The 27281-nt window shown below is 40.2% G+C and overlaps 2 protein-coding genes across 5 annotated transcripts; both read right to left on the bottom strand.

Annotated features, from left to right (window-relative positions):
* Positions 1–7372: 7372 nt before the first annotated feature.
* efemp2a (EGF containing fibulin extracellular matrix protein 2a) lies at positions 7373–18234 on the bottom strand. The gene is made up of 11 exons (XM_046031311.1): positions 18103–18234; positions 13995–14248; positions 13429–13477; positions 13078–13263; positions 12444–12566; positions 12182–12298; positions 11225–11344; positions 11002–11121; positions 10716–10842; positions 10017–10212; positions 7373–8342 (listed from the first exon to the last, which is right to left on the bottom strand). Exons 2-11 carry the CDS (start codon positions 14094–14096, stop codon positions 8169–8171), a joined length of 1314 nt encoding a protein of 437 aa, XP_045887267.1. The 5' UTR covers positions 14097–14248; positions 18103–18234; the 3' UTR covers positions 7373–8168.
* Positions 18235–19871: 1637 nt separating this feature from the next.
* fibpa (fibroblast growth factor (acidic) intracellular binding protein a) lies at positions 19872–25462 on the bottom strand. 4 transcript variants are annotated; one of them, XM_046030557.1, is made up of 11 exons: positions 25390–25462; positions 24846–24930; positions 23645–23843; positions 23266–23392; positions 22355–22455; positions 21964–22097; positions 21334–21442; positions 21139–21202; positions 20945–21031; positions 20716–20813; positions 19872–20212 (listed from the first exon to the last, which is right to left on the bottom strand). In XM_046030557.1, the coding sequence occupies exons 2-11, from the start codon at positions 24928–24930 to the stop codon at positions 19894–19896; spliced, it is 1323 nt and encodes a 440-aa protein (XP_045886513.1). In that variant the 5' UTR covers positions 25390–25462; the 3' UTR covers positions 19872–19893. The 4 variants fall into 4 exon arrangements, with proteins under 4 accessions (XP_045886513.1, XP_045886512.1, XP_045886515.1 ...); XM_046030556.1 differs by lacking the exon at positions 25390–25462 and adding an exon at positions 25080–25383; XM_046030559.1 differs by lacking the exon at positions 25390–25462 and adding an exon at positions 25080–25383 and having other exon boundaries at positions 19872–20174.
* Between the last annotated feature and the right edge of the window lie 1819 nt (positions 25463–27281).

Here is a 27281-nt window from a genome sequence, read left to right as displayed (position 1 = left end):
TCACTCTGTCTGATTTGATGTCAGCTCCGTCAACAGACAGACGCAACCTGTGAATATGAAACCATACAAACACCCACACACACAGCTCTACCCACACTCCTGCTCCTCACCTCCCACCTTTATCAATCACTCCCCACCTCCTTCTCTTGGTTTGGCTTTGTGAGCCAGTAGCCTTGTACCTTTTCTCTTCGTTTTTCAATATCCAGTTTATTTTTAGCAGCCAGGGCACAGAACAGGGGGCAGAAGTTTTTCACTAGAGCTCTTTAGTTGTGTTCCATGTTCTCTGTCTCCCCAAGGTCCCTGGATTATACTAAGACTCACAAGAGAACATGGGGACAATAACTAGGCAAGATATTTCTATTGAGGATGGAGTCTGCCATGAGAGGCTTTATTATACTGCATGTGACTGAGTGTGTGTCTTTGCTCAAGGTTATTACATTTAACATGCAGTTTTTAAAAATACGCATCATGCTCAACTTTAAATACAAGAAAAGCCTGTGAACAGTCCTGATTAATTTTGGAATGTATTTATTTCACATTTAATATTTATAATTAAATAATTGTATATGCAATTTGTATTCTTATTATCAAGTCATTTGTACCAAAATGTCTTTTTATGTTTGTTGTGGACACACAAAGATACTTTTTCTCCCATAGTACTGTACTGTGACATACCAGCACAGATGCCGACTCTTTCTCGCCACAGCAAGTTGGTGCTGATGCGGGGTTGCCATGGTGACATGATGTAGATGTGTTACATCATGAGAGACCTCCTAGAAGCAGATCATTCATTGAGAGTCCCTCTTCACCTTTTCTCTCCCTGTTTCTCTCCGTGTGTCTCGCTCCCCTCGATTAACTCGCAACCTCATTTTCATGAAAAAGGTCAAGCACAGATCAAATCGGGCAAAAGGCGGTGGAACTGATATATGGATGCATTTACATGTGGCGTTAGCTCAAGTGCTAATTTTAATGTATATCATGCAGACATATGTTCCAGATAGAGCAGAGTGTTGCATAACAAAAGCAGTGAGTGGGTTGATAAGAGTGAGGGAGGAACAGATGTGCTGAATGGGCTTCATATCAGCCAATAAACCACATTTGTACATCGTTCTTTTCTTCGACTTGGACCATTTGTACTCTTTTCCTTCACTGTCCTTGCTCAAAATACATCTCTATTGACACAACGTTTTGATACTGATCACGTGACAGCCCTCACATAACTACCATTACAGTTTCCTTGAATTTGTTCTCCCCTTCTGTGCTGTCTATTGTCCCAAACAATTTACTGATTCATTCATTCTGGGCTGATTTCTGAATGGAAGGGGTCAATTACTTGTTAGCTGTGGTTTGTTCGTTTCTTCTCATTGAGGCCTGTTTTCTATCTATAGAGCTCCAAAAATACATTAAAACACAAACAAGACCTGTATGTATCAACAAGGTGGAAAACAGGTAACAGGTTGTAGACAAGCCTTTTTCCAGGAGCCTTTTGTTGGATACAATTGGTTTGTTAATAAAACACTAAATTAGAAATGCCTATAATAAGCAGGTTGTAAAGACCTTAACCAAATATAACATTAAAATGCTTTCCTAAAAGAGTAATACGAATGCTATTTTAGAATATATGAGAATACAACTCTGACAAATATGCAAAAAATACTATGTATATTTAAAAATTGCTGGTCATACTTAAATTTTCTTTTTTTCTGACCTTATTAAAGCCAAACAGTATTGAAGTGGTAACTCTTCCCTGTGCCACTAACTAAGCTTACATGTTTGATGAAGGTTACCAAAAAATAGAAATGGAATTATCACACCAAAATAGGGAAATTCCTTTTATAGGGATATATGTGCCTAAACAAACATAAATTTCCTTTGTTTGTCAAAAGCCATTACATAGTGACATTCGCATGTTTGGGGTCAGTTAAACCTCAGGTCAAACTTTTAACAAAAGTTATAAAACGCCAATAAAACAGATCCTAATAGACATATTTGAGATTTGGGAGGAGTAGTAATGTAAAAAAAGTTCTGTCAAAACATGTTTTACAGCTGGGAGACACACAGAAGTAATGTGTCATTTTCTGAAACTGAAACAGGTCATCACTTCAAAATCCCGTTTAATCTGGAGTCCAGGTTCATTTCACTTTTTATACATTGATTTTGTCCTTGCTTAGCACATTTTAAACCCCATGCATGCTTCTTTTTTCACTAACCCAGCAATAAGTCTGACTTTCCCTTTAGTCCATTTGGCAGTGTAAATCTGCCAGGGACAGAAGTGCCAATAGAAATTTATAAATCTTTAGTGATAATCACTCAAAATATTAGTATAGAACAGTTCCAGGTTGAAAAAAATATTGTTTCACTATTTATTCACATAAATACAAAACAGAATGATTTAAGAAATAAATCTAGTTTGGCCCTACATGATATATGACTAAAGTTGTTTTTGTAAATAAAACATGCTCCTAATATTGACCAGTGAATACACAGGGTTTTAATTAATAAGCAACAGTCATGAAGTATCAAGCAGATAAAATCATGTTATGTATGTGTGAAATAGTACTTGGTGTCTCCAGAAACCCAAAACAAGATTATTGTTTATAATATTTAATATAATAATAACTTGAATGCAGGACTTTAGTATATAGTTGTATTGTTACTTTTACTCTTCAGAATGACTCTTTATGAAGATGTGACCTACCTTTGGGGCAAGTATCTGTGTTCTGCAGACTGCCTGGTGAATCCGTAGTGAGCTGTTTTGTCTCAACAAAAATGCCTCAGCATTTGTTGTCCTGCTACACGTCACAGCCCAAATATCTGTTTCACAATCAGTTTGTGTTTTGTGATTCACAACATTCCTCTCCGGCTCTTGCTCCCTGTCATTGACATACCTTAAAGTTTTTCACTTCTGTTATTTTTCTCAGGGCTGAATATCTTTTCAGCATAGGTCCCGTTTGCCGCTATACACCCACACATCCATAGCAACACGTCGTTTCTTGGTAACCACATTTACGCAGTGAATAAAGAAAATGAAGGTAGAGTAGGCCTGTATAAGGTCTAGCTTAGAGCCTTATATAAATCCAAGGCTCTCCTGTAATCCAGTGTCTCAAGTTTTGTTTGTTTGAATGACAAAGATAAATAAAGATGTCATTCAAGTGCTTTTTCGGGGGCCTCTGTTAATCTCAAAATAGAGAACAGAGTACATGCTGTATGTGCAATCATCCTCTCATGCACTTGCACAGTCATATTTTAATTACACTGTTGTTAATCACTGTGACCAAATATCCTGCTCGCTGCAATACCCTGCACTAAATTCCCAGGGTGATGACAGGAGATTACACTGACCTGAGGTAATGAACATGCCTAGCAATTGAACCTGTAATTGGAGCAGACTGATAAGCTAATTTATTCCTTTGAAATGACTCTTGTTGTATTACAGGGGGTCAATTTAGAGAACATATATCGCATGTAAGCTCCTGTATGATGTATGTGTAGGTCATTTCTGGTTTGACAAATGTTCATATTAAAAATTTTATTAAAAAAAGAAAACCCCACAGGATTTATTTCTAACTGATAGAAAAATCCAATCAAAACTTATTATATATGGAAATATGTTCATGCTGTCAAACAGTCAAACATTTGAGTCCTTTAAATGTCAATGAAGTATGAAGCCTGAAATATCTCAACAACGACTGGATTAACATGACATTTTGTACAGACATTCATGGTCCCCAGAGGATAAATCCTAATGACTTTGACTTTCTCCTGACTTTTCATGTAGTGCCGCTATCAAGTCAAAGTTTTAGTGTGTCCAATACTTTGGTTTATGACCAAATACTGCAAAACAACATTCCTGTCAATCTCAGTTGTACATTGTGTTTAGCACTAACACGCTAAGCTAAGATACTGAACATGGTAAATATTACACCTGCGTAGCACAAGTGTGTCCACATTGTCATTGTGAGCATGTTAGCATGCTGTTGTTAGTATTTATCTGTGCATAGCCTCACAGAGCTGATAACTTGACTGTAGACTTTTAGTCTTGTTTAATAATTTGCCCTTCACAAGACCTGTTTATAAAAGGAGAAGAGGTTATACTGTAGTTTAGCCTAATACTGTAGGTTTAAACAGTAGTAACTAAGATAAAAAACAATATAACTCCCTCATTGGTTTCCCCTATCCACTTAACACCAACCTGCTGTATTCCAAATGTGTTCAACTGATTTTATATTATATTGTGTGTATTAATACAATTAATTATATAAAAGTGGATATAGTTGCAGTCATTTTAAGATGTCTTTCTTCAGTGGGTTTGGTCAAGTTTGCAATCGAACCACTACCACTTGGAGAGGCAGACACTGGATGTTTAACCTCGAACTTCTATCTATTTTGACTCTCAGGTTGGTGGAGGTGTATCCTGTGCAGTCACTCTTTAGTAGCTAGGTCGTTTATTGCTTATTGGGACAATAAATATACTAAAGATCAACCTTACAACAATGTTCAATCTAATATGTTGATTTTCAAAAATTCTACTTTTCAAAATAACTGGTCTACTCTGTTGTCCTTCCAATTACCCCCTCTGGCAACAGCAGAGGTAACTTTTGTGGTGCAAGTAGGTTAACCCTTGTTGGGAATCACTCTCCAAGAGGATTTCAAGACGATAAGTGCAAATATTAGTAACCCTAAGACGGCCTCAAAAATTAAATTTACGCCAATATAGTATTTTTATTCAAGGCAGACTGTCTGTATGTTTCATTTTGTTTCAGAGAGAGAAGTTGGAGTCTACCTTTTCCTACTCTCCCCTGTTTGTATGTAACAGTTTTTCTATATTTCTTAATGTTTCAATGGAAAAACACAGTTTGGACACATTATTTGTTTTTTAAATGAGTCACTGATGTCATTGTTTATGTATTGTCCTCTCCCTCTGATCACCCTCTCGACAGATATCTACAGTATATACTGCATGCAAATATCCAGGAGCGAGAGCTATTTCCCGCCTCATGCCCTCACTAATTTACACTCCCTTATCACCCTGCCCTCTTTGTGTGCAGCCTGTTTTTGATGTCCTACAGATTCCACTGCCCGCTCTTTTCGTTAATTTACTAAACTCGAGGCTCGGGTGGTGTGGGTGGAGGGAAATGGCACTCCACCACGCTCTTTCATTCATAAATATAATACCTGAATTGTGGTGTAGTGGAGGGGGGAGGCATTGAGAACTTTTTAACGCAATAGGAGGAGATCAAAGCAGTTCCCTCGTACTGGAGTGGTTGGTGCACTCTGCCCCACATGGGTCTTAGTTTTCTGCTTCCGGTCCTATGCTGTACCCAACTGCGGCCTACAGGGCACAGCTTGCCCAGAAGTGAGATCATACTCGAGCGAAGGTGCCAGAAAAAAAAAATTAGGGAAGGTGCCAAAAGAAAAAAGAAATTAGTCCCAGGCTCTCCAGCACTCCCCTCTGCCACTCCAAACACTCCTCCCACTCATCTGTGTGGGCAATGCCACTCTCAAACACATGCTCTCCTATGTAAACAACCAAACCCTACACACACACACACACACACAAACATACAAACATAGATACAAACAGAGCATGCACATAGTGGATGCAAACAGAGACCTACAGCACAAATGCTCACATTTTTAATGCTTTATTTGAATCCTCCAGTTACATTACTTCACACACTTTCCTCTGTGCCCACTGTGGGCACCTCAGCACAGACAAGTAAAAGGCCCCCCACCCTCATATACGAGCAAGATACCCAGACTGAAACACATGCAAAATTATTACAACGTTATGTGTCTCTTTCTGGTTGTCTTGGATCTATTCTTAGTCGTTTTGCGTCTATTTTTAGTAATTTTGCGTCTCTTTGTAGTTGTTTTGCACATCTTTGTGGTCATTTTGCATCTATTTTTAGATGTTTTGCGTCTCATTCTGGTTGTTTTGCATCTATTTTAATTTGTTCGTCTATTTTAGTCTTTTTGCATCTTTTTTTGGTGATTTTTATTGTAATTTTGCATCTATTTGTTTTTAATTTGCGACTCTTCGTGGGGGGTTAGGGGATCCGACCCCTTGGGCCACTGGGCCTGTGCTTGGTAGTCTCTTTTAGTAATCCATCCATGACAGTGTCATCCTATTTCCATCAGGTTTTCTTTCTGTCTGAATGCCAACAGGAAATGCTAGGGGATCACTACTCTACCTCAATGTGAGCACACACACACACACACACACACACACACACACACACACACACACACACACACACACACACCTCCTACCCTACTGCACTCTTTAACACCATCACCAGGATCTGTCATCTCTGTTCTACATCATCACAAAATGCCAAGTTATGTAAGAAAAAGTCTGTGCTACAACATATTCAGATCTGTATGCTGTACTGCACACTATTGGTGAAAAGTAGACAAAGTTGCCATCACTTTTGCCTCCCACAGGTGTATGAGTTCATGGAAAACGCAAGAAAATGTAGGCTCACCATTCAGTTATGTTATAAAACCACACTCTCTTCTCAGGTTGTTGCTATTCCTGGACTGCTGCTGTGAGAGGAGATCTGTGTGATCTGCTGCCGCCTGCTGGCTGAAAACTGTCTGCTCCGATTACATAAAAACAGGGTGTGTGAGTCATCACCCCCCAGTGAGGACAGATGGGAGGTGTGTGTGGTGTGTTTGTGTGTAGGATTGGGCGGAGCAAACAGCAGTGGACTGTAAAATAAGGGCTTTCCCCTCTCTCTTTTCCTCTCCCCCTCTCTCTCTTTTTCCATAGTTTTTTTATGGGTCAGGAGAATCAGTTATTACAAAAGTGAAGTGCTGTGACAATAAAATATAGAACAGAAGGCTGCAGAGCTTCAGTCGTGTTTAATTTAAACTGCAGACATTTGCTGTCTTTCCTCTCTAATTTAACGATATTAGGAAAGTGATACGATTGTGAAGTGATAAGATTTAAACTGCCTCTTCCTTTTAGATCATTAGCGAATAATCAAAATGGGACTGTAATCTTACTCAGCTGAGAGATTCTAGACCAGACTGGTGTGTGTGTGTGTGTGTGTGTGTGTGTGTGTGTGTGTGTGTGTGTGTGTGTGTGTGTGTGTGTGTGTGTGTGTGTGTGTGTGTGTGTGTGTGTGTGTGTGTGTGTGTGTGTGTGTGTGTGTGTGAGTGTGAGTGAGAGAGAGAGATACATATATATATATATATACACATATACATATATATATGTATGTATATATATATATACACATATACATATACACACACACACACACACACTGCAGTCTGGTCTAGAATCTCTCAGCTGAGTAAGATTACAGTCCCATTTTGATTTATATATATATATATGTGTAATAAATTTCACTGTGACACAGAGTTAAAGGTATATTGTTTTATTTGGGTTTAAATCTTAGACAAAAAAACTAAGTACAACACAATCAGCAATGTGACAAACCTACAAAAGGCAGTGATGGAGAGTTTGAACATAGGAATAAACAGAGGACTGTGAAGGAGGATCGTGGATGCTGAGGTCTGATATGAGTGGTTACTGAATCACGTCTGTCGACAGGTAACAGGGCCAGCAAGAATAAAGTGACAAACAGAGCAGAACCGAAGATAAGGGTGTAAACTGGTGAAAACTGATTAATCTAGTGACGGCGGGCGTGAATCACTCCACCTGAAGGCAGACAGGAAATATGTCACACAGATTTGTTATCACCCTGAACAGATGTGAAGAAAAGAAATCTTCAGAGCAAAATCTCTTTTTATACACACTGACCACAGAGTGGTGCTAAGTAAAAAATAACAGTGATTATGATATCCTAAGAAACAGGAAAACTGACACAATAAACACAAGGGAACAAATTTGACTGGACTTCAACAACTACTTTAAGGCTGTTGTTTATCAGTGAGATGTCACTGCTACAGTATATTTGTATACTCCACTGTATGTATATTTTTACACGTAATATGTTGGGCTGACAGAAGTGTGTAGCTTTCTTTGGACGAGTAGGTACAAAAAGCTAAGAGTGTAACATCACAGTGACTGGTTGAACTGCATCGACCACGTTTGTTTTTACAGCTTCACTTTCCTTTTTTTTTGCATCTGTGTTTCTCCCCAGCTCTCTCCATCTTTCTCTGTGTCCCTCCTCCACTCTTCTTCTCCTTCTTCTTTAAAACGCATATGGCCCAACGTAGATGGAGAGTCTGAGGGCAGAGCTGGTCTGGTAGTTGCTCTGGTAGCTGAGCAGAGGGTTAACTGACACCATCTCCAGGTCCAACGTGTACTCTCTGGGCCCCGACACAGCGCGGGCCAGCACCAGCATTGCGCTGATATTATTGATTTGCTGGAGAAGACAAAACAAGTATTTATGAGCACATTTCTACAGCAGATACCACTTCTGTGTGAATGATGTGAAAGGCCCCACAGGTGTTTTGACATATAGGAATAATTCAACATGCTTATTAATTGTCTTGCCCAGAGTAAGATGAGAGGATTGATACCAGTAAATACAAATTTAGAGCCAGTAGTCAATTAGCTTAGCTTAGCACGAAGACTGGAAAAAAGGGGGAAAAGTTGGCCTGGCTCTGCTCAAAGGTAACAAAAAATCTGCCTACCAGCACCTCTAAAGCTCACAAATAATAATGTTAACTTTAAAATTTTGTTGTGGTTTTTACACCTACTTCTTCTAATTCCTGAAAAACTGCAACTTCAAGTATTTGTGACAAGATAAGCTAAGCTGGTTGTGGCTTCATATTTACCAAAAAGATATGTACAGATATGAGAGTGCTATTGATCTTTCCGACAAACACTCGCCCAAAAAGCAAATAAGTGTATTTCCAAAAAAAGAACATGCGTAACTATACTCTGCTTAATAAGAATGATCACGGTTTATGATGTCCTAGCCTAACAGGTGCTAATAAATTAACAGCTTGTACGTGTCCACACAATCCTGAGAAGTTAATTAAATTTTATTTTATTTATATAGCCCTACTTCATAACTTGGGGTGCAATCTCATTGCACTTTTCATATAAAGAAGGTCTAGAACGTACTCCGTGTAATATTCTTTACAGAGGCCCAAAAATGCCAACCATGGGCAAGCACTTTGTGACTGTGGCAAGGAAAAATCTAAGAGGTCTTTTTAAGTAATCATGGGGCTTTAAGTTTTGTACTAACGTTTAACATAAAGTACAGGCTCAACCCTGCAAAAAGCTTAAAGATAGTTAGTGGGAAGATGAAAAATCTTGTTTTCAAAAAAAGGAAAGTAAGATCCAACTGATTACTGTTTGGCAAAAATACAATAGAAAAAGCTTAGGTTATGATCCTATTCAGCAGAACATAAATATGGCTGACAGGATAAAGATATCCTGTGAGCGTCCTGTTTAAAAAAAGAAAATGTATTATGTTTAATAAAATCATTGATCACTTGCTGGGTTGGTTTCTAAATGTTAAACTTATCAGTGAGGCTGAGCTATGAATGGTAGTAAATGATGGGAAACAACATTTTAAATAAATTTGCATTGACAAACACTTTTTTTAAACTGTTCTATGAAGTCTGATACATTAAAACCATAAATCTGGTTTTCTTAGCAAACACTAAAGCTCTCCTTTGACACTCAGCTTTTTTGGTAGTCTGACCTACCACATTTATTTAATGGTAAAAGAAACTATTGCTGTTAAGATGCATTGATATGAATGAATGAAATGTGCTGGGTAAATAGGTTTAGTCAAGTAGGTTTAGTCAGCACCATCAGATGATAACTGACAAATGTCATATGTTCAGGGTAGGAAAAAATGTGAACATCTACCAGACGCTGACAGATGGCTGGTGCTAAATTCCCACCCCGCCTATGTTTAATAAAAAGTCAGTATTGTTCCGATATATCCATCTAACCTAGTCAGTGCTTTTTAAACTTAAAAGACGGCGGTCCTCACTCTGACTACAGGTTTTGTCAGCAGTTGCACAGGTAACTTGAACGAACAAACAACCATGCTCCTCTCCTCTGTAATAGTTCTCACCCTGATGTAGAAGTCTGCGTTGTCGTCACCGGAGCGGATGCGGAAAGTGTTGTAAGCCCCCGGAGAGACACTGGTGGCCTGAATCTGGAAGATGTCGGAAGGAACAGAGCGCTCTGAGGTGATGCTCATGTAGCGGTGGACAATGGAGAAAGGCAGATCTCGACAGCCGGGCTTGTTGACAGGACACACACAGCGGCTGGACAGAGAAGTAAACAGCCAGAGTGAGAATCCAGAATACATGCACAGGGAGTTGTAATGCTTGGTGCAGAAAAACATTAGCAGTAATCCGTGAATCAGCCAGCAGAGGGAGTGATATGACTGAGAAGAAAGCGCTCCTAAAATCTAAGATATTGAACAGTAGCCATTTTTTACCCTCATGTTTTTCACAAACACATTTTATATTAGCAAATCATCTGGGATATGTTAATAGTGACCAACACCTGTTACCAATCCAACACTTGTTCACAACTTTTATAGTTTTCTTATTGCACTGGACCATGCTCAAAAGAAAAGGTTTTAAGTTGGACTCATATGTGGAAAAGGTAATTGGGGTAATCTCACAGTTGGAGCCATACTCAATACAGGGGCTGATTATATTCTTAGCTGATGGCCAGCACATATTTGAGTAACTGGGAAAAGGTGTGTGAAAGTGTGTGTTTGCGTATGAACACACACAAGCTTTCATGTGGTGTCACTCACTTGTCAGACACCTGTACATAAGGGTCCTGGCACCGGTTTGAGTCCACACACTGGTATCGTCCGTGGATATTCACACAAGTCTGCGTGTCAGTACACTGATGTTCACCTGTTTCACATTCATTTATATCTGTAGAAACAAAAACAGTTCATGATGTTCGGTCGAACAGGAAAAAGACAAGAATAAAGCTGCTGTCAAAGAATGAATAAGTATTGACTCAGTGCAGCATTTGTGACTCTGAAGAGGTAGGTGTTAGTTTTGGGAGGAAATGGAGGCGGGTGCGCTTACCCTGGCAAAGTCTGGTGCCTTGCAGCTGGTATCCCTCTGGGCACACACAGGAGAACTTCCCTGGTTCATTGACACACTGGTACTGACACAAGTAACTGGAGTAGCTACACTCATCGATGTCTGTCAAGTTAGAGGTTCAGGTTTTATTAATTGTTCAAAATTAAAGCTAGGACGGGAACAGAAAACAGAGCAGATTGGCAGACAGACTGAATAGGTCTATTACCGTTGCAAGCAAAGCCATCAGGCCCCAGCTCATAGCCCTGGTCACAGCGACAAAGGAAGGTGCCGTATGTGTTGTAACACCTCTGAGAGCAGGGGGCACCCATTTCACATTCATTCACATCTGAAAGGAGGAAAGGGAGATTTTATAGTGTAAACTTAAATGCTGCATGAGTCAAAGAGCGCACACATCCAAAAAACATTTCCAGTTGCTGGATCAGAACTGAAGGCAGAAATCAGAATGATAGCTCATAATAAATCTAAGCCCTGAAAACATTTCTTAACAGTTTCTCTATCAGTTTGTTACCATGAGAGATGGGATCCAGCATGGACACACAATTTATTTTCTGACAAAGTTGAAACAGTTTCAGTTTCTTCACATGGAGAGATTTTTTCTCTCGCTGGTTTAAAGTGAGATGTGCTCTATTGTAAAAAGGTAACATCACGTACGTAATGTCTGTGCACCAATTAGACTATAGCAACACTGAATCTACATGCAATGACAGCTGTTGGATTGTTGTTAATGTTGCCAGGCAAACAAACCAGTCAATCAAATGTGATCAAACTATAACTGATAAAGCAGATTATCTTATTTTTAAGTGTTAAACCCATTATAAATTAATTTTTCTTTTTAACTCCACATCCACAGATTTGTTTAATTTTTAAGTCTTTAGCACCAACTGACGCTGACTTAAGTGACATCAAAGGGGCTGTTATCAGATTTCGTGCCCTCTGGACCCACTAAAGGCAACTTTTTTACATATGCAGCAGTACTCCCCAAGACCTGTAAACAGACTTTGATTAGTAAATCAGTTGCCATTTAAGATTAAAATTTTTTCAAATGCTTTCATTTTTTTAAGGTACTTGACAAAGCCTTAGTAAGATCTATTTAAACTTGAAACTGATTTTAAGTTGCAGCCTGATTAGTACATTGATTTTAGAAGCAGAGGGTGTCACTCACCAATGCAAGATCGGTTGTTTCCCGCCAGCTGGAAGCCTGGTTCACACTGACAAGAGAAGGAACCGGGTACATTGACACAGCGATGCTGGCAGTACCTGTACCTGCACTCATCGATGTCTGAGAGAGAGAAATAGAATCAGAAGAGATATTCACATTCCTACAGGTTATTAGGGTCACTCTTGCAACTACAACTACCATCCCCCTGTGCCATGAAGCAAAATAGTTTTTCCAAGTTTTCGTTTTCAAATTCAGATTATCTCACCGATGCACTCTGTGCCAACCTTGCGGTAACCATCCGGGCACTGACAGGTGAAGGCCCCCAGTGTATTGATGCAATCCTGGCTGGGTTGACAGTCATGTTCGTCTCGCTCACACTCATCGATGTCTGTGTGTTTGTGGGCAAAGTGAAAAAGCGACAAACATGTAAAAATTTGGTTATTGTGAGAAAACACAGTATCATTCAGCATGACAGGAAGATACAGTGTGACTGTTGGGGGGCAGCCGACGGCAACCATGTTCCCCTCATTTGCACCCAACAGCTGAAAATATCACATCATGCTGAATCATGTTTTCTGTGTCATGCAGGCCAGATGATCATCAGCACAAGTAGGTTTCTCGCTGCATGTCAGCTCCTAAAACACAGCAGCTGTTCTCGTGTGAAATCTTCCAAATTCCTACACTGTCTGTCTGCCCCCCGTGGACTCATACTCACTCACACCCACACAACTTGCACCAACATGCTGCCTCCAGTCCTAACACCTGCTACGACCACCTGTCCCTCGCAATCTGTGGCCACTGACAATACATTTACACAACACACACACACGCTTAATGATCACTCATCCTGTGGCCACCTGTCCCGCTCCAACCCCCAAAGCTACAAACCAGGCACCCACCCACACAGCTGTCTCCCTGTGGCTCGTAACCCAGTGGGCAGGGGTTGGTCACAGTGGGCGTGATAGCGGGCTCCGGGGCTGGGATGACTGACGCAGAGCGGGGGAGACACAGGTACCCTCCGTAGTGGTTGAAGCACTTCATTTCCCCTTTGCAGGCATCTGGAATGGTCTCACACTCGTTTATGTCTGATGGGAGACACACAGGCCGAACATTAGGCACTAAGCGTACTTGTTAGGAGCAAATCAAAAGGACAGGACAGAGTGTGAAGAGCAACATGATAATTAATGTTGTTAAAGTACATAAGAATTAGGTGGTGAGATGGAATAAATGCAGGTAAAACAGTGCTTTACCTTTGCAGTGCTCAGTCTGAGGATCCCAATGATACCCATCTGTGCATTCCTACAAAGAGCAACAGAGAGAGGAAGAGAGTGTGAGAAAAGGATGGAAAGAAAGATGTGAACAGTCCCTCTGAGCCAAGTAGTTGCATAATATATTCATAAAACATATTAAATCCCCAGTAGTGGGACAATAAAAAAAAGAAGCAGAGGACAGAGAAACTTGTTTCCTCTGTATTCATGTAGGAGTGCTGAGCCAAAAAGACAAGAAGTCTGCCGCTTTTAAACTACTCTCCTTTAGCCAAATGTCACTTCAAAAACAGAGAATTTAAGCCCGCTGTTTGGAAAAAGGGTCATTATCATTCTGGAAAAAAAAATTTTTCTGTGAACTGCGTGGAAGGAAAAAGTGAGGCCTAAAGAAACAGGGAAGGGAATTAAAACTAAAATTAACCCCCAGCTATGACTACTTTAAAATGCTGGACAGCGAAAACTGCTGTGGAATATCAAAGAAGAAGAAGAAGAAGAGGAAATAAGAACTAATGCTAAGAGAGAAGGAGGGAGAGAGATTGGTCCATCCTTACCGTGTAGGTGTCACTTTCAGTATGTGGTTGTGAAATAGCACTGTGGAGGAGCACAGACACACATACGCACACGCACAAGATTGACACACAAGCACCCTGCATACTAATGCACTAATTTGTGAGAGATGGGAGAGGAACACACGTAAAACATGCACACACACGCACACACACAGAGCTATCAGACAGGTAACACTGCTTTAAAGATGAGAGCGGCAGCAGACTTTGTGATGCATCCAGCAGCCAAGAAGTGGTATCTGTATTTCAGAGAGAGACAGAGGGAAAGACAGAAAAAAAGGCAACATTAGAAACGCAGAAATCACAAAATGGTTCGATTCAGTCTCAAAACACACTAGTGCTGTAAGTTGTCCCCACAGCTGAAATGGATAAATCAACTCGAAGCAAAAGCGCTGGAGCCAGTTTTTAAGTAGTCAGTCAGAACAGAAACAGTTAGCTTCTTGGACATGGTTCACTGTTTGTCAACCAAACAGTTCCCCCTTAATCGCAGCAGGAATAAATGGAATGAATCCCTCTGCCAGGTAAAAACATAAACATTGTGACGTACTCCATCCGTCTGCTGAAAATAACAAAGTCAACATCACAGAAATACTTTCATATTAGCTGCTCACAGAAAGCCCTCTGTGTCTGCAGACTGGCAGACTACAACTCACTGGAATGATAGTCTCACTGAGCGCTGCCTCCAGAGGTTCAGTTTACTGTGTATCAGAGCAGCGTCGGTGGGAGCATATAAATCCTGGCTGTTACAGCATCTCCTACTCATCTCAGTTTCAAAGATAAACTTAAAGTTAATTGGTCTGTGTGACAAGGAATCTGCTTCTCTGCAGATGCTATCACACATTACAGACGTGTGTCTAGAAAGTGAGAGATGAATATGTTTTTGTCAGTGGTGGAAAGTAACTAAATACCATTTACTCAAGTACTGTACTTAAGTGCAATTTTTAGATACTTAACTTTTCTTTCATTTACATTTTATGGTTTTTACTCCACTACATTTAAGAAAGTTATCCATAAAATGTGCTAAACGTTGGGCAGTCACATTTGCAGGGTCATCAGGTGGGCACCCTTTTTGTATTTTATTGAGTTGGGCCCATGACTCAGAGAAGGCACAACTATGATCCAGTGTCCCCAAACCACCCCTCCTCTGTAGTTGCACCCATTACACTCACAATCCTTCTACAACTAGCATGCTGCTCAATCCGCCAAGCAACAGCTAAACAATCCCCCTCAGATTCTTCATCTTAGCAATCAACAAAGCGTACACTCCTGTCTACCACCTCACGTTAGGGTGACTAGCTGGACCTTTTCAACCAACAAATGCACCAAACAACCTGTTAAATTAACTAGCCCACTAAGCTAACTAGCATGCTAACAACATGGTTTGAGCCACCGACTAGACCAAAAATAAGACAAATGATCATCTCGTGCAAATACTATTTCAGTAGAAAGTTGAACTTTAATGGACTATTTTTTACACTGTGGTATTTCTGCTTTTACTTAGGTAAAGGATCTGAGTACCACTGGTCTTTTCTACAATGTTCTCCACAGTGTGGTGTATTTTTGAGGTAGATTTACGGTGAATTATGTTTGCTGAGTACTCTGACGGACTGGGCTTTTCTCCCAGCAGAGACACAACCATCCTTCAGTTAACATTCCTGGAGAGAAGCTGTAAGTGTTTGAACTGATTCTAAACATACACAAATCACCTGTTCCAGCTCCTGCAGACCAAAAATATAGAAAAAACAGGCCAATTCAAGGAACAAAAAAAAAATCTAAGCAAGTGCTAGTTGCAAAGTCAGTGAGCTCCAGTTAAAACACATGAAAGGAAAGTTATAATCACTGCCTGTCTACGTGCATAGAAGCACGCTCTTATGTAAACTCCAGAGCCACATTTGCAAGCATCGTTTATTGTTGTATTTCATGTTGAGACAAACAGAGGGACGCAGGGTGACGTGGACACCCTCAAATACTCGATGGCTGACATCACAGGCCATTTGTGATTTTTGCGTGGTGAAAAGCAGCAAAACATGCCCTCACCCTATAAGCACAGACGGTAACACATACCACCGTGCAATCAGATGGCCGCAGTACGTGACCTCTCTGAATTGGCCCAGCAGCCACTTACAACCAGCAAGAATGTGATCCAAAACCACCCAAAAACAAACTGACCATCAGTCCAGGGTCCAGACACTCACTGACTGGGCAGTGGGGATGCATGGGTGTTGCCCGGCTGCTACTGGAGATCAAGTGGTGGTGGACCTCTGGAATGCCCGTGGCAAGGATGTGGGCATCAGTTCCCAGCTGGGATGCCCTGCCACGGCAGTGGTTCCCAGAGTATCAGGTTCTGGGAAACCCCCCCATGGATTCACATAACAGGATAGCTGGTGCCAAACCTTCAGCTACTGCTCCCCTAACCCCTCATCTCTCCTCACTGTGTAGGAGGATGTCAGTGTCTGAAGTGGAGGAAATTATCGTCTGGGTTTTGACTACCACTGACAGGTTGACTGTAATACCACATAAACAAATAATAATTGACAATATTTTGATTAATCATTTTTGTCACTTTTCAATTAAAAATGCTAAACGTTTGTTGGTTCCAGCTTAACAAATACGAGGATTTGCTGCGTTTCCTGATAATATATGATAGTAAATTAAATATGTTTTAGTTTTGAAATATTGGTCAGACAAAACATCTCCTTGGGGCCTGGTAATTGTTTTACTTTACTAGAGGAAATGATTATTATGATTAATAGAGAAAATTTTTAGCAGATTAATCAATGATGATAATGATAATTTTTAGTTGTAGCCCTAGTTGAAACCTCAAAATATTACTGCTGTAACACCTGTTGTGTATCTCTCATGATAAAATCATTATAATCTATTATAATTACCATTTGGGGCTTGACTGGGCCTGAGTAACAGCCGGCTGACCCATTTTAAATTCACACAGTCAGCACAATTTAACCAGCAAAATGTCAGGTGACTTATAAAGTGTCCAAATGGGGGCCAGAAAAAACACACAGTTGGACCACACAAACACACACACACACACACACACACAGAGACAGTGTTAACTGCAAGATGTTCATGTGTTGTAGCGTGTATATTGCAAGCTTTGTGTGGTTCTGCTCAGTTGTGAGTGGAGCAGCCTAAGAACATGGTGGCCCAGCGCACTCCAGCAGCACTCTGTTACCGTTGTGGCAGTGAACCTGCAAATCCACAACCAGGGGGTCACCATCTCATACACAGCCTAACTCCTGTTCTGGGAAACTCCACAATCAGCGATGAATAGTGGCCTGCAGGAGAAATTCACACACTGTAACAACTCTCTCCTGAGCTGTTATGTTCTCCCAGTGGTGATTCTGTTCCCTGTGTAAAGGGTGTTTAAAGAGGTGTGATATATTAGGGTATGCATATAATATGGCACAAGATGATGTGCTGCTCTCAGGTGAACAGCGCTCCTTCCTATTGTCTTTATAATCCCACCTTACAGTCATTACAGTGATGGTGGAGTTGTCACATATCAGCTATTAGGACTATACACACATAAAATGCACTGTTAAATAGTAGTAAGCAGTTCCCTAGACTGTCTGTGATGTTATCCAGGTTTCAAGAGTAGCTCTTTAGCTGGCACCTGTTTCTTTTTTGTGTTGCTGTAGTCCCCACCCCACCCTGAGTGACCAAACCAAGATTGTGACACTGGCTTTGAATGTTGTACAAGAGGGATGCGGTGGAAGAATTTTGCAATATACAGTACAATAATACATACCCTGTGACTCATTGCCTTTCTTCCTGTCTACCCCCCTATTACAGTCTCTAAAACGCAGAGCCAAGAAGCAAACTACACAGACTGTGGGCCACGTTATCTTGGCTCTTGTAAGAAGCCAAGTGTAGCTGCGAGAGCAGAGCAGAGAGCAGACGTGTGTGACGTGTATGGCCTGTACCAGAAAAGTGGGCAAGAGGAACATCTCACCTCCATTACTTCTCCATAAAACTCTTGCAAACATAATAAGTCATCAACCAGTTTTGTCTTTGACACAAAGATCTTTTAACATGGACATCAGACATCAAAGAAACACACAGGAAAACTCACGGATGGATCTTTTGGGATGGGCCTTCCGTCTCTTCCAGCGTGTCCTTCTGCTGGCTGCGGTCGTCCTGGCTGAGTTGGCGTGCAGAAGTGGTCCCTTAAACTCCTGCCTGTATGACCCTGAGAGAGTGAGTGGGGAGACCGACAGCTGGAGCAGCTGAACACATGCAAACAGAGGGAGGGAGGAAGGGAGAGAGAGACGAGGAGAGGGAGAGGGAGAAGAGAGGGACAGCCCATTCTTATACCCCCTCCCTCCCCTCTGGCCCCCTGCACTGCCATCTTCCACTCTCCAAACCCCCTCTCCCTGACCCCCCCCCCAGGATCCAAATTCCTGGTCTGTGGCCCAAATACCGAAATTCCAAATCTGTCCAAATCGCAGGCGGAACAACAACTTTACAGATTCACACACTTGCCCCCCCCCCGTCTTCTTCCAAAATGCCCCCTCCTACTGGTCGCACAACACACCTGGTTTCATTTAAACTAAACCCCCGCAAAAGCCCCAAGCTCTCCCGCCCTTTCCTCCCTCCCTTTTCCCATTTACCCCCCATCTATCTATACTTACCTCCCCCATCTTTTCCTCTTTTTCTTTCCATAAAGCGACTAAAGCCCTCGCTCTCGTCCAATCTGACATGCGGGATATTTATAGCCGGGGAGAGAGAAGTTAATGGAATGTGGACAAAAATTAGAGTGGAAGACAGACCGAGAGAGAGAGAGAGAGAGAGAGAGCGGAGACCTATTCGGAAAATGTGTCAGCTTATTTCGCTGAATAAAGTGGCGGAACTTTCTGGGATAAAATACAGAATATAACTACAATCATTATTGTTGACCAACATACCAACTTTGCTGCTCTGTTTGTACATGACTAATCCATTACTGCATGTGGAATCACTTTGGACAGTATTTTTCCTTGCAATATTTGCAGTGACATGTTGCAAACTGGTTACGATGTTGCTAAACCCACATTGGTCTTTAATTGTTAAAGTCTCAACTTAAAGTCAAACTTTAAAAGGTCATCCTGGTACGTCCTAACAATATAATAAAAGCCTCTTCAAAATTAAAAGAGCTGCAGTCACATTACTATAATTGCATGCTTCAATCCAAGATACTTTAAGAAATTTAACACCTACTACAAAATGAGTGCCTGCATTAAAGTTTACAACCGAATATTCTTTAATAGACCTAATCTTTATATTAGATATATATAAAATATATTACTTATTATATTAGAGAGTGCAATGATGCCATTTTTAAAATCATGGCAGCAATTGCTGTATTTTTCTCCTGTTTTTTCAAGGTAAATCTCCAGTGTTTTGGTTTAAAAACCTTTTCTTAGCCTCAGATTGTTTATCTGCCTTCTCTTTCTGGGTGGTGGCAGAGATGGCAGCTGTCATTACAGGGGATGTTGTTAAAAGTCAAAGTGACAACCCACTAGCTTGACCAACTGTGCCCCACTGGTTGGTCCCTTATTCCTATGACCACACACAGAGACATCCCACACACTGGCAGATGGCTAAATTCATGACACATGTAATATTTAAAATCTTAAACGCTAATACAGTTTATACTGCATACTGAGTGCAGACTGCTGACGCAGGGCTTTACAAATGACCCATCTTCACATTTGCAGTATGATTTATATCTTCTCTCTCTTTGTCTCTAATCTCCATCCAACACTCACAAGATCAGTAAATCTTGTCCTTGGAATGTGATAATGGTAACACATCTTCCATATAACACAGCAGATTAAACCGATAACATAAAACAGGATGACATTTTGATGTAAATGTGTTCATTTTATTTACAAACCGGATTTACAGACACTTCGGGGCCACTAGGGTTGCAAACAGGGAGGCTGAAAGCGATAATGGGGCTCAACAAGCAGAATTCATCACCGCTGATTAAACGAAACAGAGAAAGCACAAACGGAGGAGCTAAGAGAAAGGCTTCAGCGGGGTGGAAAAGACAGAAAAGAAAACAGGGGAAGAAACGGCGCAAAGAAAAAGCTTCAGTCATGATACATTTTGAAGATACAGCTTTTGATGACGCCCATGTATCTGTCCCACACAGCCTGATGTCTGAGGGCCAGAAAACAGAGAGACAGACGGAGAGCAAACTGTAAGTAAATGGAGCAAAGAGGTACTGTAAGTCTCATGATAAACTGTAATTGTGAAATCTGGGTGAAAAGAGTAAATGAGGCAATCTTTGTCCACTTGGTGTAATGGGAGGGGGTTGGTCTACGTTTCTTTTTATGAATATCTCTTTGTTAAGCATGTAGTGGTAGAGGGTTGTGTAAACCCTTAACTGCATTCCAGAGTGTTTGCAGGAGAAACAAGGTAACTACAGTTTAAGAAATCAGGGGCGAGATAGGGAGACACCCACTGGTAGAACAGGGACGTCAATATCAGAGAGGATTTCAACATACACTTTTATGCTTAAGCAGCGTTTAAGACTGCCAAAGTGTACATCATTCCTCGGTTGTTGGTTAGCTTTCCCAAAGCTCTCTAATACATCATGAATTTTTAGCATGGGTCACCCCCTTGGGAATTGATAATGCTGGCAGGGCTGGTGCCACACTCTACCTGATAAGCTTTACAGAATAAAAGCACATTAACTCACTTGAATGTGTCGAGTATGTGTGCAGAGTTGGTGTAGTGAGTGAGGTAGAGTCTCATGTCCGCAGCTGTCCATCGGTCTGAACGACACGGCTCAATAAACTGGGGGAGAAAAGGGAGGGGAGGAGACGTTACATCATACCGTCTCAGAAGCAGACTTTAAAGCTGGCCTGGGCTGAATGATCTGTCTTTGCTTAAAACAGAAATAACATTTTGTAATAAAATGTACACACCTTCTCCACAAGGTCAATGAAGAAATCCCTGACATCTTTTGTGTTGGTTAACTTTGCAGCGATGTTGACAAGACCTCTTGAAAGATTCTACAAGAAGAAATAAAGAATTCCATTTGAAAAAGATTATTTCCCTTCATTTTAGAAGTTAAGAACTGATTACATTTAGGATATTGTGAGGTTGTCATGTTTCTCACCTTGAAATTAGCCTCCATCTCAGTAAAAGCTTTAGTCTTTCCTCTTAGAGCAGTACAGACCAGACTGAAGAGAGAGGAGAGAATGGAAGAGGATGAATTGTAAATAAGTGTAGTGTGGATACAGTTATAATTAGAGCCAGTATGTTTTTCAGTAATCAGCATAAATGTGTAGGGTTTTTTTTGTGTTTTTGTTACCTTTTGTGTTGATCCAGCAGATCTTTGTCATTGATTAAAACCTTCAGTTCTTTCAGCTCTTGTAAAAACTCTTTATCAAGATCCACATCCATGTCTTCCACCATGTTATCTACAAAGAAAATTCAAGTCAGCCACTGTCAAGTCAGTTTAAAAGGAGTTTTTTTTTTCCTTATTTCTATTATCACTGCTTGTTCTTTTCTCAGACTCTGCCTAACCCGATTAGCATTTTTCACTTTTCTAATTAATAAATTCATCTTCATTCCAATAAGGATCTGCAAAATCTAAAGGAGCTCTGGTGGACAGTGGGCCTCACTGAAGGAGGCGCTGCTCTAAATGTTCCTTATTCATATTGATCAACAAAAATAGCATACCTCTTGTTCTTATGTAAGACATTTCTTTTAAGCCCTTTTTACTTTTTTGTCTCACGGTTTCAAATTTATTTTTATTTTTTTAATTATTGTTCTTTTCGGGTGAACCACTAATGTTTTATCGCTATTGTAAGGCAAACTAAGACGTTCCAGCTAATTAATATATGTGTTACATCATTGCTTTAAAATGTTATACATGTTCCTTAAATCTCAGATAAAAATGCCTGCAAACGGCCAAAATAAACAAGCAAAAATGGCTCACCAACAGCCCCGACAGTCCAGTTGTTGATAAGCTGCCCAGCACAGAAAGCAAAGTCCTGGAAAGTGAGATATTGCAGCTTTCTTTTCCCCGTCTCAAAGCGATTGTTGGCAAAGAATACAATGGCAGCATAATCCCTGAAACAAGCAGAGGAGCTATTATAGGAGCTAACAAAAAACAAACAAGAAATCAGACAGAACGCTGTTTTTTTTCACTAGTTTGAATATCCCAAATACTGATCTTTTCTGGTGCTGAGTTAGCTAACAGTACTAACCCACATACGGTAGTAACTCATCTTAAAAACTAAAGCAAAACTGATATTGAAGAAATACAAAAGCTTTGGGAAATAAACCTGAGGCAGGAAGACTTGTACTCTGTTCTTCTCGCTGATTACCTTGCAAGCTTGTCAGAGAGAAGAAAATGCTGTCGTATGTTCTCCACCAGGGGTCCCTTCAACTCTTCCACAACTTTGAAAACACGTTTGAAGTTGTCAAACTGGAATTAAACATATGCCGCAGGAGTTTTACAACGTCACTTGTGTAAAAACTGCAAGAGTGCTGGCTCTGCAGACATTCTCCTGCAGTTGCCACATCACAACTACTAAACTGTACCCTCTGCTGGAAAAAAAAACATTTGATAATAAAAGACGTTCATTGAAAATGAAAGTGTCAGAAATTCAGCTCATCACTGACTCAAAACAAACATAAATAAACTACAATGAAATAAGTTTGTTAATTAAGACACCACATACAATTCATAGTTTTCCCACAACGTCACATTCTAAAGAAAACGCTCCCTTGGAGGGCAAAAACACGTTATTTTCCGCTGCCTGCCAGTCAGGAAGTAAGTGATACACTGCTACGTTGAGTTTGTTACTTTTGCATTGCCAAAATGCTGGATGGTTGCACTAATCGAGAAGGACACAAGCCTGGGCTGTGTTAGGTGAGGGATTCCCCAGAAGGTAAACTTAAACATTACCACAGTTGAGCGATGGCAGGGACCTAGTGGTTTTTATGCTGTAACATTATATGGTTCGGATATGCCCAACACTTGCAGTTTGTGTTCATATCTTTCTTTTTCTTAAGTTGAAAGGTGATCCAAATAAAATTCACTTGACTGAAAACTATGAATAGCCAGTATAAAACTGAGAGTCAGATCAGGACCAGGAACAAATAGGTGGATTCACATCAAATGAGCAGTATCTTTTAAAACTGCTGCAGACTCCTCTGATAGAAAGTGAGCATTGACAGCTTTGAAACAGATAACAAACATAAACGGTCATTGTGGTGTTTAGAATGCACTTACCTGCCGTCTGCAGCTCTTCAGTGTCACACCTGTCTTGGCACTGATATCGTCCAAATCTTTCTTGGTTCCTTTAGAGAGTTTCTTTCCCAGGACCTCACGGACAAATGAATCATCAAATGTATAGTATCTAAACAAGGAAACGTGGAGGCAAGAGGGGAAACGGGTGAAAATATATTCTCATTTACTATGTCATGACATAGTAACATCTGCCTTGAGAGGAGAATAGTTCAAGGAAGAAGCATATGCCAAAGACATAAAAAGCTAGCCTGAAAATACACAAATCCTTGATTAATTGTTGACAGTGAGAAAAGTGTGATATCAGACACTGGAAACACATCAGAAAATTGAAGGAACATTAATGAGAGCATCATTACTGTACCTCTCTATGAGGATGACTTGTCGATGAGGAGGGATCTGGAACAGTAGCTGGTTGGCTAGTTTGGCTGGACTGTGCAGCAGACGCTCACACATCTGGAAAGTCCTGTACTGGTCCATAGTGTCGCTCAGCAGAACATCTGCACTCGCCTCACACTCCTCCATCACTCCTCCTTCCATTCGTACCTTCACCGCATCATTCACTGTTGGATAAATCACACCAAAGTGTGGTTCACAGGGTTGGTGATCCAGTCATGGCTAAAGTCACATGTAATAATTTGTACTAACTAAGCTACTAAGCAGCACTACATTGCTACACCATCATACTACACATTGGCTACTATGAATGTGCAGTATGTGTGCAGCTCGTTGTGAATTTCATTATGTGTTTTCCAGTGCTGTCACACATTTAGTGCATTAGCACTTCTCGATGTTTCAGGCTTTTGACCCTTTAAAGGAGCTCTTTCTTTTCACATCCTTTTGGCAAAGGTAGCATATATTACTACTAACGTAGGGCTGGACAATAAAACAATAACAATAATTATCAATAGCAATATTTTTATTCAATAACAATATAACAAATGTTCAATAAATATTCGATAAATGTTAGATTTTATTCACAAATTAGGACTAAATTTCTTTATTAAAGGTGTTTTTGTTGAGGAAAAAGGGCTGAAAAGCTTTTCCTTAATGATCCACTGTTTGGCATCATGTGTTTGTCACATTCTGACCATAAAAAAGAGTTTAAACACAATTAACCATCAGGTTTCTTCAACTTTCAATCAGGAGCAAATATCAGCCTTTAAACTCAAAAGAAATAACGATTTGATAATCATCGATATAGAAAGATATTAAACTTTTTATCGTGATAACATTTTTGGCCCTATCGTCCAGCCAGATTGTTTCTTTTGAATAGTTTTAGAGCGGTAAAAGTCACTATCGTGAATTTTACAGTAAAACAGCAAACAGTACAGAAAAGTCACAAAAATAAACATCATTTGCTTGCCAGCAGCAATATGTTTTTACTTTATTTCCAATCATTTTATTCATCTTGCGAACCCTCTAGTGGTCCTGACACCCAGAAAACCAAACTCCAGTAAAACCTACATTGTGTGCGTCTTTGTAAAATGACTCAAACCAGAACTTTGTAAAAACCAATCCTACTGCTCACTGTGTCCACAATAAATCTATAGCGTGACTCATACCTGTGTATCCATCCAACCAGAGCTGGTACACCTCTTCATCCATGATTGTGGTGTTACCCACGAACACATCCAGCTCCACTGCCATCTGCGTGGAGGCAAAGAAATAAAAGCAAGTGGGTCAGGAGATGTTTAACATTTGTTTACCTCAGGTAAGGTTAGACATCAACTATCAGCTGTCAGATTAGCTCAACGCCATTAAACGTGCCAAACACAGCCGAAGGTGTGACATTATACCTTGTTTTGAGTGTTGTCCCAACCAGTTTTAAGCACGAAGCTACAATAAAAGCTGACGTGCAAAGTATACCGTTAAAATCTTGTTATTAGCTGAATATAAACTGACCTTCCATGGCGTCCTAATTAGCTAATTTAAAGGCTAGCTTCCTATGCTAGCTAACGTTATGTCGCAAAGTTAGCAGCGGAGACTAAACTGACAACCAGATAACAAACCGGCAAATTAAGATCAAATTAACATGCCGGCATAATCAAGTAAATTAATTAGCACACGTTATTTAAAACAGGATCATCTGACAAATGGTAGCCTCACTTTACTGCTATGGTTGAGCAGTGTCAACAACAGCAGTCATGCAACACAAGCTTCCGGTATTTTTACGTCACAGGAAATGTTCTCCACGTGCACCGACAGCAACTTCATTCAAACTAGAAGTGAGAAGGAAAAAGATATTTTTAAAATGTATACACTTCAACAAGTAAATTGGACAGACCCCAAACCATACTTTGGACTCTTTTACCAAGAACTGCATTAATATGGCACAACGATCAGACACATTAAGAATAGGAAGGGCAATCAAGACTAATTACGTGTTTGACAAATTTCTTATGGACCGATGATAAATTATTTTTAATCTACTTAACTCTTTTAATTCCTTATGTCCTGTTCTTTCCGTTGTCATCCCCTGGATGTTTATATATATATATATATATATATATATATATATATATATATATATATAAACATCATATATATATATATATATGAATTCAGGTAGCAATAATCTTTTCTTTAATTAAAATTATTTTACTTGTATGTGTTCAACTTTTGTTATTGAATGTTTGTTGTTGTGATGTCCCTGACTGTTTAATAAAGTATTTTGTTTTTTTAAAAACACAACAGACTGTCATGATTTTGTATTAAATGCCCAAATATTGTGATTGTGTAAGTGCAGATCAGAGAACATTTTCTTACAGTTTAGCCTATCTTGTGTGGTAAAATACGCAGTGTGTATTAAAACAAAACCTGCATCTGTGCGCAAATTCTAAAATGGCTATCACCACATAGTGCTCAGAATGCATAATTGATTTTTGTAGGATTGTGTTTCCTACAAATGTTTTCGTATTTGTAGAGCCTTTAATTCTGAAACAATCAGAGCATCCCAACAGCGGAGCGTCCGGTTACTGCCATTGCCACCCGGGTCAGAGCTACGCAATTATGTGTCATTTATCTTTATTTTATCTATTTTATCAAATTGAATAATTAATCATCAATCAAAGATAAATTAGTCAGTAATGGACAGTGCCCCATATGTTTCTATCAATTAAATTAAATAGATTAATCAGGGGTAGTGCACTAATAGTAGGCTACAGTAGCCTATGTTGTTAGAACAGCTACATATTATAGAAACCAGTTACAGCCGTCATATTTGCTAAATTTATATGAATGCTATTATTACCCCTGTCTTACCTATTTCTTGCTAGCTGGGCACTTGAGTGACGGCGGTGACTTCACAATGTCACAATGCAAAGGGCAGATAATAAACCTCCAGACTGCAAAACTGGGACCTAGCCTATATCACTTTACAGTATAGCCCCAAGTCTATTACTCTACACAAACATACCATTCATTTTAAGTAAGAAAGCCATCAATAGCCAGACGAAACTCCAACGACAATGGACGATTAGGTATGTGAAGACTCTTATTACAACAGTGCATTTGGCGGCCAGGTAGTAGGGCTAGCCTGTTGATCTCTGCTCTTTCATTTGTGTTCTTCCTTATTTTAAATGTGTCAGATCAGAGATAGACATCGCTCTGCATGAGCACCGACCCCCCTATGTGCTTGCTTGCTGCGTGTACACAATCTGCTCTCTTTTCCTCCGGCGATTAATCTAAATAAATCCCTGCAAATCCCTCTCCTCGCCCTCCCTTTCTGTGTTTCGGCATGTGTCCTTCAAAATCACAACATAAGGCAAAACGACTCAGTCAACATGTCTTTTTGTCGGATATCTCGCTGCTCATCAACACTGATTTCTAACCTCACATGACACCCTGATTCCATCCCCAGCTCTCCCTTGCACGGTTAACACCCTACATTGTTATGGCCTCAGTGAAACAATGGAGGTGGGACAGAGGGCGGAAGGATGTGGCTGAATGCCTCAGCATAAACCCATGGGGAAAGCCTGCAGTAACACTTTCCGCCTGTG

This window comes from Micropterus dolomieu, linkage group LG19 (assembly GCF_021292245.1).
Source record: "Micropterus dolomieu isolate WLL.071019.BEF.003 ecotype Adirondacks linkage group LG19, ASM2129224v1, whole genome shotgun sequence".
Lineage (NCBI taxonomy): Eukaryota > Metazoa > Chordata > Actinopteri > Centrarchiformes > Centrarchidae > Micropterus > Micropterus dolomieu.
Note: the sequence above shows the minus strand (reverse complement) of the source record. Positions and strands in the feature narration are given on the sequence as shown.